Source organism: Pipistrellus hanaki (assembly GCF_964339955.1).
Source record: "Pipistrellus hanaki genome assembly, chromosome: 8".
In the NCBI taxonomy this organism is placed as follows: Eukaryota; Metazoa; Chordata; class Mammalia; order Chiroptera; family Vespertilionidae; genus Pipistrellus; species Pipistrellus hanaki.
In genome coordinates this window covers 55753711-55770634 of record NC_140510.1, presented here as the reverse complement: position 1 = coordinate 55770634, position 16924 = coordinate 55753711, and the positions used below count along the sequence as shown (strand labels likewise).

General features: G+C 47.3%; 1 protein-coding gene across 50 annotated transcripts in view; it reads left to right on the top strand.

Annotated features, from left to right (window-relative positions):
- The window catches only part of LRRFIP1 (LRR binding FLII interacting protein 1), a 111595-nt gene extending 94872 nt beyond the window's left edge, over positions 1-16723 (top strand). For 25 of the 50 annotated variants that reach the window (XM_084892749.1, XM_084892727.1, XM_084892738.1 and 22 more), the window contains 3 exons: positions 668-760; positions 2375-2516; positions 4693-7863. In XM_084892749.1, coding sequence (XP_084748875.1) covers positions 668-760; positions 2375-2516; positions 4693-6335 — 1878 coding nt within the window. In that variant the 3' untranslated portion in view covers positions 6336-7863. Of the gene's footprint in view, positions 1-667; positions 761-2374; positions 2517-4692; positions 7864-11217; positions 11268-12454; positions 12573-13217; positions 13298-14583; positions 14689-15870 lie in introns of those variants that run through there. The other 25 variants (XM_084892731.1, XM_084892750.1, XM_084892733.1 and 22 more) reach the window with 5 other exon arrangements.
- The last annotated feature ends 201 nt before the right edge of the window (positions 16724-16924 follow it).

Below are 16924 nucleotides of genomic sequence, written 5' to 3'. Positions count from 1 at the left end.
CAGAAGTGAATAATATTTTTTATCAACTCCTGTTTTCAAACTGGTCCAGGCACTGCTAATGAGGCAAAGCGATGGAATCACAAATGTCAAGAATCATTTCATTTGGTATTTGTGTGCCTTCAGTGCATCGACTGCTGCCAGTTTGGTACCATAAACTTTATCATTAATGTATCCCTATTGAAAAAAAAAAGTCTAGTGTCACTTTAAGACCAATTTTCTCTGTTCAAAGCTTAGTCTGGCTTCACCCATTATTTCAAATCAGTTAAACCTGAAAATTAAGTGGTGAAGTGTGTACATATTTTTGGGGACACCTGATAGTTGTCTCTGGGGATTCCTCAGCATTTCCTCCTCTTCTGTATTTACGCCTTATTTAAAGGCCACCGGCCTCTGATAGTCCTCTAACATGGCTGTGAAACCGGACTGAGCAAGAACATGACGCAGAGGCAGCCCTCCGGGGCCTCCGTTCAGGAGCATGGGCAGCAGCATTGCTCGGCTGTCGTGAACTGGAGGAGAGTTTATTGCTGGCGTTTTGTTTGTCTTTGAGCATGTGATATCCAACACCCCGACTGTAGCGCTTTACAGAGTAGAAGCCTCTTCTTTACTCTGCTTCTGACATCACCTGCTTACCTGTGTGAATTTCTCTCTCCCTGCTCCGCTGCACGCTCAGGCCTTAGAGAGGCAGAAAGAGTTCTTTGATTCCATCAGGAGTGAACGAGATGACCTTAGAGAAGAAGTAGTCTTGCTGAAAGAGGAGCTAAAGGTATGAAGCCCAAGAACAGCTAAAAGAGAAAGTCCCTGGGATTCTCAGCAAGGAGTGTGTGTGTGTGTGTGTGTGTGTGTGTGTGTGTGTCTGCCGGCATTAATCCCTTTTATGTCATTGATTTTCGTTCTGTTAACCAATGCAAATCTGAGGTTAACTGACACCGAAGAGACGTGTGAAATGAGTTCTGTGGGGTCTGCTCATGACTAGATGTTCACAAACATCTGAGCTCGAAAGCAACTCTGGTTTCCAGGAACTTTTTTATATTCTGTCTCAGTGCTTCCCATGCTCATTAATGAGTTCTCCAGGGTCCTACCTGAAGTTAGAGAGTGGACTTGTTAGTTATATCAAAGGCTCAACTGTAGGGACTTCTCTAGCTGAACATAGTGTGGGCTAGGCTCATGCCATTTGTACTCTGAGGCCCACTGGCTTGCAGGAAAGTCATGTTCTATCTGGCCGTGTCCAGGGGTCTTTGATTGCTAGCTGGACACCGAATAAAAACACCCAGCATGCAGCAGGGGGGGCCAGTGCTCTGGGTGGGCTGTGAGTACTGGAGGGGGCAGTGTTGAGGCAGGGCACGGCCATGGGCTAATTCTCATATAGTCAAAGGAGACATGTCAGTGTGGCTGCTATATCCAAGGCTCAAGGCCAAAGCAGTGAACCAGAAAGCGCAGGCTTGAGCTTAGGCTCAAGTTCCCCCAGGGCTGTGAGTGCAGTGTTGGGGATCCCTCCAAGGACACGAGGGAGCTGGGGCAAGGAGATCCTAGAGTCGTGAGGCACAGCTGGCTTTAAAGTGTTTCACTATGGAGTGAGCCAGAGTTAAATTTCTTTTTGTTTATTGATTTTAAAGGGAGGGAGGGAGGGAAGGAGAGAGAGAGAGAGAGAGAGAGAAAGAGAGAGAAAGAGAGAGAGAGAGGACAGCAAAAGAGAAGCATTGATCCCTTGCCTCCTGCACCATCTCACAACAAACCTGCAACCTGGGCATGTGCCCTGACTGGTAATCAAACCCTGCACTGTGTGTGTGTGTGTGTTTGTGTGTGTGTGTGTGTGTGTGTGTGTGTGTGCGCGCGTGTGCACGCGCGTACATGCGCACGTTCAGGACAATACTCCAACCAATCGAGCCACACTGGCCATGGCGAGTTATATTTCTTTTTAATATGCCAAACATTCTAGCCACTTCCTAATTCCTACCTTAACTTAAATGTCATCACTCCTTTCAGAACATGTACACATTTATTTCTTTTTCTCTGTATCTCTTTGTAAAGAATCCAATTGGGGTTTTAAAAGTCAGGTTCACCTTACCATGACTTGCTCGATGCTTCCTGTGGTGGCAGCCTGCAGGCGTCGCCTCCAGTTTAAAAGGGCTCCCGCTGAAAACGCCCGGTCACCACACATCAGGACATGGGCTGGGCCTGCGGGAGGACCGGCCTTTGCAGGAGAGTCCAGATCTGTGTGTTGATAGAATAGCCATGAGGATGGTGCCCAGCTCTTCTTGACTCTGTGGAATTTCCCTCAACTTGGGGAAAAATAGCTTCTTCTGAAATTATTATTAATAAAGTAGAGTTTAAGCTACATCAGTCATTGAGTATTATGACGAGCCTGTTTTTGTTCTAGAAACATGGAATAATCCTAAATTCAGAAACGGCTACCAATGGAGAGACTTCAGACACCCTAAATAGCGTTGGATACCCAGGTCCTACCAAGATGACAAAAGAAGAGCTGAATGCCCTCAAGGCGACGGGGGACGGGACCCTCGGTAAGTCCGTGTTTTCCTGTGGCTCCTGTCACCTCCAGGCAGCACTGGCTCACCCTCACTGCATTGTCAGGGTCCAAGCGGTCATCACTGCCCATTAACAGTCACCGCATGCCACCTGTCCTGTCTCGTCATGGAGTTCCTTGCGCACGATGTGATCACCCACGCGTGTTGTCTGGTGTGCACCTCTGATCAGTGCTCCCCATCCATGGCTGGGGATATGTGTCTCTTGCTTCTCAGAGCTGCCACAGGAGACTGTGATCACAAGGAAAATAGTCTCAAAATTAAGTGACAGTTTTGATGGCGCCTACTTGGCTTTCCTCAGATACGTGCCAAGGATGGCTTTTTAACTTACTCTGTTACGGAATTGTCCAAAGAGGAAAACAGCAGAGGCTGTAAATCAAATTGTCAACCATTTTTGCAAGCCAACATGGCACATCCTGTGAGATGCTCTGAGGGGATAAGGTGTCTGTGGACAGCAAGTGGAGGCTGTGACAGAGGACATCTTGGTTGCCATCTCAGTGTAGCACTTAAGAGGGACAGACAGCCCTGGTGGAGAGGGGGAGGGACAGGGCTCTGGTGGCCAGTATGGTGTTTTTTACCAGTGAGAATTGGATATATCTGCCCCTTTGTCAGAGGTGACGTTTCCATGTATGTCACAATTTTGCTTCTGAAAGAATATAAGCTGGGATCCCAGTAGATTGCAGGAATATCTGAAAGGCTCACCAATTAATATTTGTCATAATAATTGGCCTGGGGATAATGCTTCAGAATCACGTGCGGCCTCACTGGTCACCTGAGTGTCCCAGGTTTAGCGTGCGGCCAGAGTGGGGTCAGGCCGTGACTGCTGTTTCCATTCGGAACCTTTCATCTTACTCCTTTTATTTATGGAAATGCAAAACCCTCAGGCTTGCTTCCAAGAGGGTGCCTCACTGTATGACACTGAAGGAACATCCAGCTCTGTTAATTGTGTAAAGGTTGCTGAAAGAACATAAGCTGGTTAGCATCCACCATTCCTTTGTACTAGCTAGCTGAGCAGTTAGGAATTTGATTACGCTGCTCTTGTTCAAATACACATTTTGCAAGTCTTGGATAATAGCTGTGAACAGACACTTAAAGAACCAGAAATACCAGTTTTATAAGTGTCTTCAAACGTTCTTTAATCACTATCAGTAAAGAATTGTGGGCACTTCCCAATATATAATCTATTTTTAGCTTATGTACATATAAGGTTTCATTAATAGAAAATGTACATTCTAAAACAAGCACTGATAGAAATCTTCAAAGGGTGAAGCAAAACTAACCCTAAACGGAAGTCCTCCTACTTTCCCCATTTTCGCCGGGTCAGCGCACTCACCGTGGAGACCGCGGGGTCATGAAATTGTCAAGCTTTGACCTTCAATGACATGGTATCTTATATGCTGCGGTTCTGTTTGTTTGAAGAATCCAAACTATAACTTCATTCCAAAGCAGTGACATGTTTGTTAATGCATAATTTTTAATAGGTGAGTCATTTGTTATTTAGCTAAGAGGTCATCCTAATGTGAGAGATTGCCTCCCGCTGGGGCTCCCTGTCCCTTAGGGAACGGGGCGAAAGTGTGGAGGGCACAGGCCGCTTTCTCAGGAGACAGCGGTTAGGTGGGGGAGAGTGGGCTTCTTTTTTACCTTGTTTACGCTATTGCAAAAGTTATCTTCCTCAAGATTGACCCAGAGGCTGAGTTTTTAAGACAAACGGAGTGTTGGAAGCTGCCTTTAGGGCCATGGGCTCCACAGTGCAGCTTGAGAGCTGACAATGTGTGATGTCAGATGTGCATTTGGGAATGAGCATGGGGAACACCAGCCTGAAGTCCTTAAAACCCATCCTTTTGGATTGTTCGGCTGCCTGATCCAAAGCTCTTTCTAGTTGTTAAAACTTAACTTCACCTTTCAAAATCAGTTCACACGAGAGGGCACCAGCAGCCACTCGCCGTGAGGTGGTGGCATGGCCTTGGCCGGTGGCTGTGGGCAGGCGCGGTGGCTGCTTTGTGGCACAGAGCTGGCGGGCTTCTGTTCCGGGTGACTCTGTGCTGACTCTATCGAGGAGCGGGGCTGGGTGGGGATGAGAACTTGTGTTTACCTTGTCATGTATATTAAGTGGTCGCATCATGGGGTCCCTTCAATTTTCTCAATGGTCTTTTAGGAAAAGCCACTGCAGTGGAGGTGAAAAATGAAATTGTGGAGAAGGTGGGGAAAAGAGAAATCTTGCAAAATACTGAGCGGGAACAGCACAAAGAGGAGCCCGTACAGGATTGTGTGGACACTGAGGTCTTGCCTCCTGGTGACAGTGCCGAGAAACGGAAAGCCTCTGAAGATAGTGCCCCCTCCCTAGGAACATTAGCTACAAATGAGGGACAGGTTCAAAGCCCAGCGCTAAAGAGCACATCCTTCCTTGAACATGCAGAGCAGGTTGAGTCCAGGGAGCTCACAAGCACCCCAGATGCTAAGAGCTCAAGTGAACCAGATGGTGAAACCCCGGGTCCTGTGATTGGGCAGGGCAGCCGGAATGCCTTGGATATCAAAAACCAAAGTGAAGAAGCTGCAGAAAAACAGGAACAAGAAGAGCAAGCTTTTCAGACCAGTTTGGGAGAGGTTAGCACAAAACCACACCAGGAACCTGCTCCTGTGCAAATACCTGAAGTTGAAAAGGAGAGCAGCTCCCAGGGTGCGGTGGAGGCAGGGCTAGCTGGGTTGGAGCAGCCAGCGGGCACAGTGGCCTCCCGTCCTCCAAGGTATAGCAATGACACAGTGAGTCATGACACATGTGTGGTCAATGTCCCCAAGGAGTTGGGCCCAAGGTCAGAGAAAGAGCTCACCAACCAGGAAGGAGCTGAGCCCAGGGAGGTCCCAGTTCCAAGCACAGGAGCAGGGGGGGAGCACAGTGAGGAAGAGGATGAGGGGAGAGGGTTCCTGAGTGAGAAACCAGTCCAGACAGAAGTCCCGGCCAGTCCCTCTTCTCCAGAAGCCAGTGCTCAGGAGGCAGCAGGTGCACATACAGTAAAGGCCAAGAGAGAACCCAGTGAAGAAAAGAACGACCCACAGGGGGAAGGGTTGGATTCATCCCCAAAGAAGACAAAAAACAAGAAAAGGAAAAACAAGAAGAAAAAGTCACCAGCACCTGTAGAAACCCCTCAGGATGTTAAGGAAGAGTTAACCTTTCAGAACCCAGATCTAAGTGAAGTTAAGGAAGAAAAGCAGGTAAACTCTCCTGATGAAAAATCAGGTGTGGACACACAAAATGAGGTCACTGGAAATCACAAACAGAACACTGTGGCCGGAAGCAGTGAAAGCCCAGGCTTTCCAGAAGACCCTAAGATGGATTTGGTTGGAAAACTGAACCACGAAGATGGTGATGTCAACACCGAGGTGGGGAAAGGAAGAGCTGATGGAGAACCATTACTGTTTGAAGGCGATACCATTCAGGCCTCAGGCTCCAGGGCCAGTGCTGAGGGGTCAGAGGAAGGAGCTACAAAAGCTAACGCTGAAGGAGCTGGAGCTGCTCCCAGCCGTCCCCCAGAGAATGAAGAGGTGCCTGGCAGTGCCCGGCTCGGAAGTGAAAGTCCCTCCGAGGACATTAACGCTGCCTCTCAAACAGAAGGCACAGGGGGCTGTGTGGTGTCCGAGTGTCCAAGCCAGGGCGTCAGGAAGGTTTTAGGTAGCCTTAGTCTAGAAAACGATGACTCGGCACCAGCAAGAGAGTCAGGGGACTCCCATTCAGAGTGCAAAGAAGAGACAAGGGGCAGAAGCGAGAAGGACAAAAGCAAAGAAGACTGCGCGTTGTCATAGGTTGAGGCTTGGCGGAGTCAGAGAGGGGCCAGGACGCTACTGAGTCCAAGCAACAGACTCTTGTCCGTTAGCTCCGCTGGTGAGATGTTCTAGATGGAGGTAGACACGTATGACAATCGGCCACCGCGTTATCTACTACTCTAAGTTATAGACTGTTACTTGTAGATTTATATTTTATTAGGGTTATCACCCAGATTAGAAAGAAAGACACATTCGTTATCATGTTAAGTTTTAACTGAGAGCATTCCAGTAGTATCAAACAATAACATACACTGTTTATATTTCTGCCTATAATCAAAATAAACACAGTTCATGCCTGCCTTAGGCTGATATGAATGTGGATATTCTTGACCAAATATATCAGCATCTAATTAAAATGACCAGATAGCATTCTAGGATTCCTACATCATGAGTAAATTAACTTGTCTCATTCAAATATACGTGCTTTCATATTTGCTTTTGATATGTACATGATAACCTGCATGGTATTTTATTTAAAAAGGAGATCAACGGCCAAACATCACGCAGGTCCCTGAGTGATGAGATTAGCGCCTTAGGACAATAGCTCATCACTTTAGGGATAATGAACCTCTTCAAGTCCTGGGAGTTGTTATTTGCCTTTACCTCATCTAAGGATTTTATCTCAGCTAATGCTGTGGAGTTCATTGTTCATGATACCTGAGCTTATTTTATAGATTTTTTCTTTCTTTTTTTAAATTTAATACATTTTAATTAAAGAAATTAAGTGGGTGGGAAGGATGGGGGGGGGAGAAACATCGATGTGAAAGAGACACATCAATGGTTGCCTCCCACACGCTCCCCGGCCAGGGCGGGGGATCAAACTTGCAACCCAGGTACTTGCCCTTGACCAGTAATGGAACCTGCACCCTTTGGTGTGATGGCTGACATTCTAACCACTGAGCAACACTGGCCAGATCTTATTTTATAGATGTTTACTTCACTTCATGCCAATTATTTATCCAAGTCGTTTTACATAAAGATTTTTTAAATTATTTTCTGGAAGAGATGTTATGTTGAAATTGCATTTTCTATACAATATCAGGGTGCGGAGAATCATTTCTAAAAATTTTAAACCTTAAGATCACTTCTCTTTCTGTTTGTCTAATCATTATTCAGAAGACCAATAGAAAAGAGTACTGTCCTCCAGCAAACTGCTAATTAGACTATGACAGGTTATTTTCAATAGCTGAATCGCTTTTGGTATTTTGGTATAAATGTTTGCATTTGTTTGTCTCCGTATAGTCTTATTGGAAAGTTCTTGTTCTGGTCTTCCTGAACAAAATATATATTTCCTATATAAAAGATAATTTTTAAAATAATTGTAACATGAAATTGAAAAATAATTGTAATGAACATTATGAATGCTGTTAACACTTTATGAGAGTCTATGACTTCATCGTACTGTTACAAGATGTAATTGAGTGCAAAAAAGACCAAAGCCTCAATAAAATGTGAGGCCAGCTTGTTATCATGTATTTGAAATAAAGACATTTTTCTAGTTTTACAAGCCTGTGGTTCCACTCTTTTGGCTCCTTGGACTCTGACCTTGGCTGCTATCGCACCTAATTCACCTGTGAGGCTGTGCCCACTTCCGAGTTACTGATTCCCTGTCAGGGTCCCGGGAGGGACTCCCGCTGAGTACCCTTCATCAGTAAGGACTGAACTTTTCTCCCGGCATCTAGCATCTCAGCTCTCCCTATGAGGGGCACACACCTGCAGCTGGCCCTCCTCCCTCTCAATAGCACATCGTGGCAGCGCTGTGCCTTTTTGGTGCTCTATAACTCAGAACCAACAATCACTACCCGCTGGGCCCGTGGCCACCAGGGACTCCAGTCCTGAGCACCCAGTGCCACCCTGGCCCGGACAAGCCACAAGACAGGGGCAGAGGATCCCGGCATCTAGATGGGCCGAAGTTGCATCATCTGGGGAGGACCGCGGAGACCTCCCCGCAGCCTCGCCTGGGAGCTGTGGCTCTGAGGAGAAAGATCTCCGTCCCGTGGGCCAGGACTTAGCGCGCTTTGAAGAGTGTGGTGAGAACGGCAGGTAAACGATGACTTTCTGCATAAGGGTCCTGAGTGGAGGGTGATGGGGCTGCCTGAAGCCCACGGGTGCCTATGAACAGAAAAGCCTGAGGCTTGCTGGAGAATCAAGTCCAAGGGCGGCAGAGGAGTTGGGAAGGTTTTAGCTGATGTCTCTATCTTCAGCAAAGCTGCTTTCATATTGGAATGCACATTGGGAAGCAGCCTTCCTCTCCAAGGCCTCTGGGGCTGAACTCACTCAGTGTGAGATCATTAAGCCACGTTACGCTCTTTCCTCCTTCACCCAGGTGATTTAACAGCACACCTACGGACACGAGGGTAAACTTCCCATCCCTCCCGCCAGCCAGCAGTTTCCCTTAGTCACGTGTTTCCTGAGTAAACGTTGTTCACCACTTCATATAGGAAGGGCCCTGTGCAGTGATCAAACAGACAGGACCCAGCTCTGCGTGGCAGTGGACCACCAAAGAGAAGGACTCTGAAGAGCCAAACCATTTCCTGGTCACCTGAGTCTTCACTGTGAGCATCAGCTCCTCTGCTCCAAGTGTGAGGTGACGGTGTAGTCCAGCATAGTAACTGATGCTCACAACGGAGGCCCTTAGATGGTGATGGAAGGGTTACCTTAGGTCTGTTAGGTTTAGCAAGGCACGGGGTATTCCTAGCAACCTGGGAACATTCCGGTGTCGAAAGATTCAGACTCGGGAAAGAATCCAGGCACACCCTGCCAAGCACATCCCCAGGGGAACCAACACCACAGAGGTTCCACCGTAGCACAGAGCAGAGGGAGGGGCACATTGATCACATAGAAAAGCTGGCACATTTCTCGACCCAAAGCAGAATGTAGCTACTGTATGTAGAAGTAAATCTTCCTTCAAAAATAAAGTGTCAGTATGGGTGCATGTAAAGAAAAGGGAACGGGACCTGAGATTTGAATTATAGGTTGCGATTTTATAATATACAAAGGCTGGGAAGTAGTAAAGGTTGTGAGGTTTTAGGAATGAGATGGATGGCATTGACAACTTTCTGTACTGTTAGTATTTCCAGTTCATGACCTGATCATTTACACCCCCATGGTCACAGGGATCTGGAATGCTCTTTCTCGGGGGTTAGATAGTTTGGAATTTCTGTTTTCTGTCACTAGACTCCTGCCCCAGGAGAGAATCTTAGCTCGCATGCCACCATGAACGCCCCAGTAAGATTTACTCCGAGCATCCAGGCTCCAGAAGGAAAATGGGTGTGTATGTGTGTGTGTGTGTGTGTGTGTGTGTGTGTGTATGTTCATGTGTGCTTGCTTGTTCAGTGTGATGAGCATACATACAAAGGGAAAACTTTGTCTTTCAGGAGAAAAACCCTTCCTCTCTTTCCCTTTCACCTTGTCCACTGTCCCTCTTACCTCAAAGACTTAACATTTTTCCAGATGTCAATGGCTTCAAGACCACTTTCTGATATATCCAGAGTTTCTTATGATGCCTGGGATTTTGTACATAGGAATATAAAATAGATAAGATAAAATGAAAAGTGATGTTGAATAAGAAATCTGGGTTTATAACTATAAATTTTTTTTCAGTGTTGGGTGGGTGGGTTTATAGAAGGAAAACAATGGATCATCCCTGAGAAGCAATTTGACTGTGGGTAAATCAAAATGGAGTTCAAAAGGATCATGAAATTATCTTGTACTTAACATTTTCTGGAGTTTATTTTGTTACTGTGCCTTCCAAAATAACAACTTGGGGTGTTTGGACAATTAGTGTGAGCGTATAACTTGGGTTAGAGTGTGGCTATGTGACTTTTTAAAAGAAAACAGAGGTGCATTTTAAATGAACTGTTTCCATTTCACATGGCTGATCAAAAGCAGGCAGTGTGAGAGCGCTGGTCCCTCGGGTACAGGACGCTCCAGCAGGGAGTCCGGGCCCAGCTCTGAGGTCTGAGTTTAGGTTTGGAAAAACAGTGCAGTGATGCACTTGGGGCGAGGCCCTGAGGCTGGGTGGCGAGGCCTTGGAAAGTTGCTTAGTTGTTCTGGGCCTTGGGTCTTAGGACGGAATAACAGAGCCGCCCGCATGGCTCCATGGGCGAGAGAGGCTGGTGGCCGTGCCTGGCACAGTGTGGGTGCACCATACACGAGCATCGCTCTCTCATCACGTCACACCAGCTCTCCTTGAAGCTGGTGTAGGTTTTGGCCCAAACCCCCACACTCCTTGCAAGCTGTGGATCCCCCCTGCACTGAACACTGCATTCAGGGAGATTTCTGGGTGCTTATGTTTATGCATCCTGATATATCTAAGTTGTGGGAGGAAGGACAGAAACCTAATTATTCATGCATTCTTCCTCAAAAGAATAAAAGTGTTTGACAAGTGGGTTAGCACATATGTAGTCAGCAAAGTATGATTTGTGGTCATAGTCAAAACTCGGGCCTGGGTGAGCCTCTGAGAGAAATACCTCTGGGGGCACACTCAGGACGTGTGGGCTAATGAAAACCCCGGCGATGTGTCATGGTGATGCTCAGTATGTTTGTATCTTGCTAATGACGTTAAACCATGAAGCCTGTGAGATCTTGTGTTGCAGTGTGGTTTGGCCCTAGAGCCCTTGCATGCTAACCCCAAGTAGAAGATTAGCCCATTTGCATGCGGTCGGACGCTGACGAGACAAGCATGTGCTGGGAGGCGAACTCCTCCCCTGCCCTGTGTGTGGCCTCATTCGCTGTGGTACGTGTTTAATACCTTCATCCTCAGTTTCACTAACCCGAGTGCTCATTCTCCCGTATAGCCATCTGCTGCAGGTGCAGTCCACAGAGCCCCCCTAAACCTGTGTCTTTCTGATTTCTTCAGACATTAGGTTGAAAAAGCTTGTTGACGAACGGGAGTGCTTACTGGAACAGGTAACAACCTTTTTATTGCTTTACGAGTTGTCGAGTGGGGCGCCTGAAACCAGGAACCTTCCCATCCTTCCTGCTTGCTTTGTCAGGACCCTTGACGCATCATGCTTAAAAACAACGATCACGCCAGCTCGGGCTCTTGAAAATTTTTATCCGTCTGAAGTCATACGAGGTTTAGAGAGGAGGTCTCAGAGAGCCACGGCCGTGTGCTGGGTTGGGGAGGCAGCACACAAATCACTGCCTAACATTACTCGTCTGGTGGGGACTCGGTTTCAGCACTTCTGCGCCTAGGAGGCTCCAGATGCCCTCCCTGGCTCCTTAGAGAATAAAGCAGAGCTTAACAGCACCCTGAATTGCTAACACTGACAAACATTTAAAGTACTAGAGGCCCGGTGCATGAAATTAGTGCACTCGGGGTGGGGGTGGGGGAGTCCCTCAGCCTGGCCTGCACCCTCTCTCAGTCCAGGAGCCCTCAGGGGATGTCCAGCTGACAGCTTAGGCCTGCTTCCTATGGGGAGCAGACCTAAGCTGGCAGTCAGACATCCTTAGCATTGCCATGGAGGTGGGAGAGGCTACTGCCACTGCCACTGCGCTTGCTAGCCATGAGCCTGGCTTCTGACTGAGCCGTGCTCCCCCTGTGGGAGCTCACTGGCCACCAGGGGGAAGCTCCTGCAGTGAGTGTCTGCCCCCAGGTGGTCAGTGTGCATCATAACAACCAGTCGTTCCACCATTCGGTCGATTTGCATATTAGCTTTTTACTATATAGGATTTTATGTACAATCTCCTCCTGAATTCAAGAGGAACATCAGCCTTTGAATAACTTCTCACCAAGTTACATAACAGTCCATGCCTGAAATTGTAAATATGATGGCATTTTCATTCATTATACTTAGTTTCTGAGACGAGCACTAACTGGCAGAAGTTAGTTTATTTATTTATGTTGATTCCTTTATTAAAAGGGAGAGACTCCCTTTCTCCTCATGGATTGTAACCTTTGTCTGCATTTCTCTGGGGCTTATTTATGTAACCTATGTCTCGTTGGCATCCATGCAAAATAGCTGTAAGGCAACTTCCAGTTCTATCCATGGGTTTTCTCCTCTGCCTGCTGCTTCCTTTGACAGGCTGTAGGCCCAGCTTTTCTGTCTGACTGGAATGGAGGAATTAACATCCTTTCTCGGTGGGTGTTTCAGATTAAGAAACTCAAAGGGCAGCTGGGAGAAAGACAGAAGAATGGCAAGCTAGACCTGCTGCGCCCTGAGGACGCTGTCTTAGAGAACGGGACAGACGTGCACGTGATGGACCTGCAAAGTAAATGTCGACCCTCGTGCGGGGGTAACCACTCTGACGTGTGGGGTGCTGGCGTGCTTGTTTGGGAGGGGAGAAACCGCCCTGGCGAGGACAGCCCAGTGTTCCCCACACCCCCAAAAGCCCTGATTGCAAAAGCAGAGGCATTTCTCAGTAAGATAGAACAGGATGAGCAGGTGGGTGAGGCATGGATGTTCCTGTGTGAGCCCAAGAAGCAGGACAGGTGCCCCAAATCGTGCCCAGCGAGGCCACCACAGGGTGTGCTGCAGGAAATCACTTACTGTGCTGGATACAGCCGCCTTTTGGCCTGCTGAGTGCATGGAAAGTTGGAAGGAATTTTTCTATGCCAGTAAACTAGGAAGGGGCGTTAGGGGTTATAACTAGGCCCAGTCTCTCCCCTCTCTCTTCCCCCACCACTTCTTTGTCTTCTTTGCTCACAGGTGCACTCTCTCCCGGGCACTTTCCCAGCCTGGGCCCATGGAGAGAGCGCCCTCCTATCTCAGCTCAGGACGCCTGGGGGGCCACAGGCCAGGACTTAACACATTTATAAGGCGATGAGGAAGTAAGGGCTTGATTCCCAGTAACTATTGTTTCGACATTTTCAAAGCCCAAGAGCTTAACAAATTTTCCTTCTTTTTCAACCTTTAGGGGATGCCAACAGACAGATCAGCGACCTCAAATTTAAACTTGCAAAATCTGAGCAAGAGATAACTGCGCTAGAACAAAATGTACGTGCACGCTCCAGCAGTATCGGGCACCTACTCCGATGTGTGCAGACCTCGCCCCTGAAAGGCTGAGGACAAAAAGCAGCAGACATTTTTAGCACCAAAATTAAAGATCCTCAATGCATTTCCTACAAAGAGAGAGCTTAGGGAAAAATAGGTCCTTATTGGGATTTGAGTTGTGAAAGTCGATACTGACCCATTGTAAAAGATGGTTAGCTGTAGGATGTAACTAATGTAGCCAGGGAGGGTTGTTCTTTTTTTCTTTAAAAATAATTTCTAAAAATATGTTGTTTTTTTTTAATGCTTCCTTCAGGGATGCCCTCTCGCCTCTGGCTTCTTTCTCTTTCCCAGCCGGACCAGCTCTCTCTGGTCCCTTGTGAGCACTCATGCATCTAGCATAGTGGTCTGCAAACTTATTAGTCAACAGAGCCAAATATCAGCAGTACAACGATTGAAATTTCTTTTGAAAGCCGAAAACCAACTTCTGCGCATGGGCCATGAAGTTTCCATCGCACTGCATGTGCTCGCCCTCATGTGGTATTTTGTGGAAGAGCCACACCCAAGGGGCCAAAGAGCCGCATGTAGCTCGCGAGCCGCAGTTTGCCGACCACTGGTCTAGCATGTTGGGCAAATTTTGTGAGCTGTGTCGGAATCAAAGGGAGAGGGAACAGCAGGCACTCTTCTCCACTCCACTGTGTACACGTGGGTGTAACTTTTTGGAGTTTTTATAGGGACACAGGAGAGCACATGGAAAGTGATGAGTTTTATAAAGCCTGCATTGATCTCAGCAGAATGGAAGCCTCTGAGAGGCAGTGCAATGCCACCCTGAACCCTCCTTCTCTCACTCCTGTCTCAGTTCTTGCCTTTCCTCCTCCCTCTCCTGCCTCCTCACACCACTCCCGGGAGAGATCAGACTGGAACAGAGGGCCTGGTGGAGTCTTTGCTTCCCAGCCCTGTTCTGCCTGGACCGGCCCGTTTTCCTGCAGATTCGTCCTGTAAAGGGGGACGATGGCGGCAGGGTATCAGCACTTAGGGAGCCATGCTTTTGGACTAGGGCCAGAGAAGAAATGAGTCCCTAATAGGGGTCAGTCCTGGGTTGCTCAAAAATAAGAACAAATAGCTTGCTTGACTAGAACCTATTTAATAGTCAAGAAGGCTTGGTCGTAATTCTTTGCATGGTGTACTCTCCCGTTTTATTAAATTATATCCTTTGATCGCAAATGTAATAAAGCAATTGGAGAAAGAAAACAGGCCAATCCATTTTGCAGCTGGTTTTTCCTTCCTCTTAGGTAATAAGGTTAGAGAGTCAAGTATCACGTTATAAATCAGCTGCTGAAAATGCAGAAAAAATAGAAGATGAACTGAAGGCTGAAAAACGGAAACTCCAAAGAGAGGTAACTGCTCTGGGCTGTTTCTAAGAAAAGAATGGGGAGCAATATTCTAAGAAAAGAATGGGCGAGCAGAGAGAGGACTTATGTGGGGGGATCAGCCACTGGGTTACTCACTGTCTCATCACGAGATCGGAGCTCAGTCTGATTTCCTACAGTTTCACTCTAATGTGTTACATGTGGGTTGTTATTTATTCTGCTTGGGATGTCAACATTTCTTGACTGTTAAGTCTTTTCTCTCAATTTTGGAAAATTTTTAACCATAATCTCCTATGTCATTCCCGATCCCTGGTCTCTCCACTTTCCCTCTGGGACTCCCGTAAGAGATCAGACCTTTTCATTGCAACCTCCCGTGTACCCACTAAAGGCTGCCTCGTCTCCTTACCCCTCTCTGTTTCCTGCTGTATAGTTTTTGCAGGGACCTCCCAGTTCACCCCTCTTTGTTTTTTTAGTGTGTTCATTCCTGACACTTCCCAGGTGTGGGCTCATACATGCTCTCTTTCCTAACTGTGTCCTTATTCTTTAAAGATTCCATGCACAGCTGTTCTGTTTTGCACACCTGGCGACTGAGACCTGTTCAGTCTTTGGGAGTCTAATCCGGGCTTTTTTGCTTCTGCCGACTCCAGTGGTTTGTCCATTCATGTGTTTGGTGAGGTTACATTAATTTGTAGGAACGCTCCAGGCCTCACTTGGAAACTCCTGCAAAGGAAGCTTATAAGGCAGTGGGGTTTAACCTGTCCCACGACCCGAGCCCCCATCTTAGAAGCAGAACCACAGATTGTTCCAGGCTCTGTGGCCCCCCTCCCGGGCGTCACCGCTTGGCCTTGCACATTCCTGCTTTGGTTTCTGCCTGCACAGGCCTTGCCCCTGGCTGCACAGGGCTGCAGAGACCACCTCCTCTGGCGGGCCTGGGTCAGCTCCCGTCTGTGTACCTTTTGTGGCACCATGATCCCCAAGTTTATTCCATGTCTGGGACCTAGTTGTTTCAGAGGAGAAAGTTGCCCATGAGGCCAGCATCCTGAACCTATGTAAATTAAAAAACGTGCATTCACACACATGTGAGTATGGATGTTGGGATCTCAGTGGGTCCAGGTTAAACTGTGTTTCCGGTAGGATTGTGGTCTTGGTAATCCTGTTATGTTTGGAGGAAGCCAAAGCCTCAAAGTTGCCTCTCCTCCTTGTTCCCAGCTCCGCTCCGCACTGGACAAAACCGAAGAGCTGGAAGTGAGCAATGGCCACTTAGTGAAGCGTCTGGAAAAAATGAAAGCCAATAGGAGTGCGCTCTTATCCCAGCAGTGAGCGCCAGCCTCGCACGGGAGCCTGGCTGGGCCTGGAGAGCATCGCCACGCAGGCTTTTCTCCGTTCCTGTCCTGTCTGGGAGCTGCTGTTTTCCCTGCTTCTGGGAGGACACCCGAGGACTCTGCCGCAGGAGCCCCAGCAGCCTCGATGCCTCCCTCCGTCCGCAGACCCGCAGATCCCTACCCAGCTGGGCACCACCCACAACCTGCAGGTCATTTGATAAGCACACTGGGCCGTGGGGGTCAGTACCCGCCAGCACGGCAGCCTCTTCGTGCCATTTAAAATGGTCGTCTGAGTAAAGATTAAAGTGGGACTTGAGTTTTCTTTTCCTGTGTCTTGCTGAAAATAAGGGGAAATGTTACGGTTGAGACCTCCTTTCCTGGCAGAATCTGCGATGGGAGCGGTGTCAGTAGTATCTCTTAGTCTATGCTTTTCACACACGAACACTGTGGAACCACAAGCCATTACCAAGCGAAACTCTTTCACTGAAACAAGGGAGTGGTCTAGACGTAAAAGTGACCTTAAGAAGACTCTTTACAGGCAACAAATGAAGCTTTTCTAAGGGATTTTTGCATCCGTTCAATCACAAGAGTACTTTTTTTCCAGGGAATTCGGCAATAGCTTACTGAAAATGATAGCTTTTCATTTGCATTATTTAATCCTTATATTTGGAATTGAAGTTGTTAACTTCTTTTAAAGAATGTACTATTAGAAAAATTAAAGAAAATGAAAGGTTGAAAGATTTTAGATTGTGGCTTTTTTTCCCATTGAGAAAGATATTTAACTATTTTATATTAATTGTTCTGTATGTTTGAGCTCATCCTTTTTATTTTTTGAACATATCACTTCATTTTTTCCCTATTTAAAAAAAAAGGTATATTCACAGTGAATAAGAATAGTGGGGGTGGGGGTGGACTCTTCCAAGAATGTCAACACTAAATTT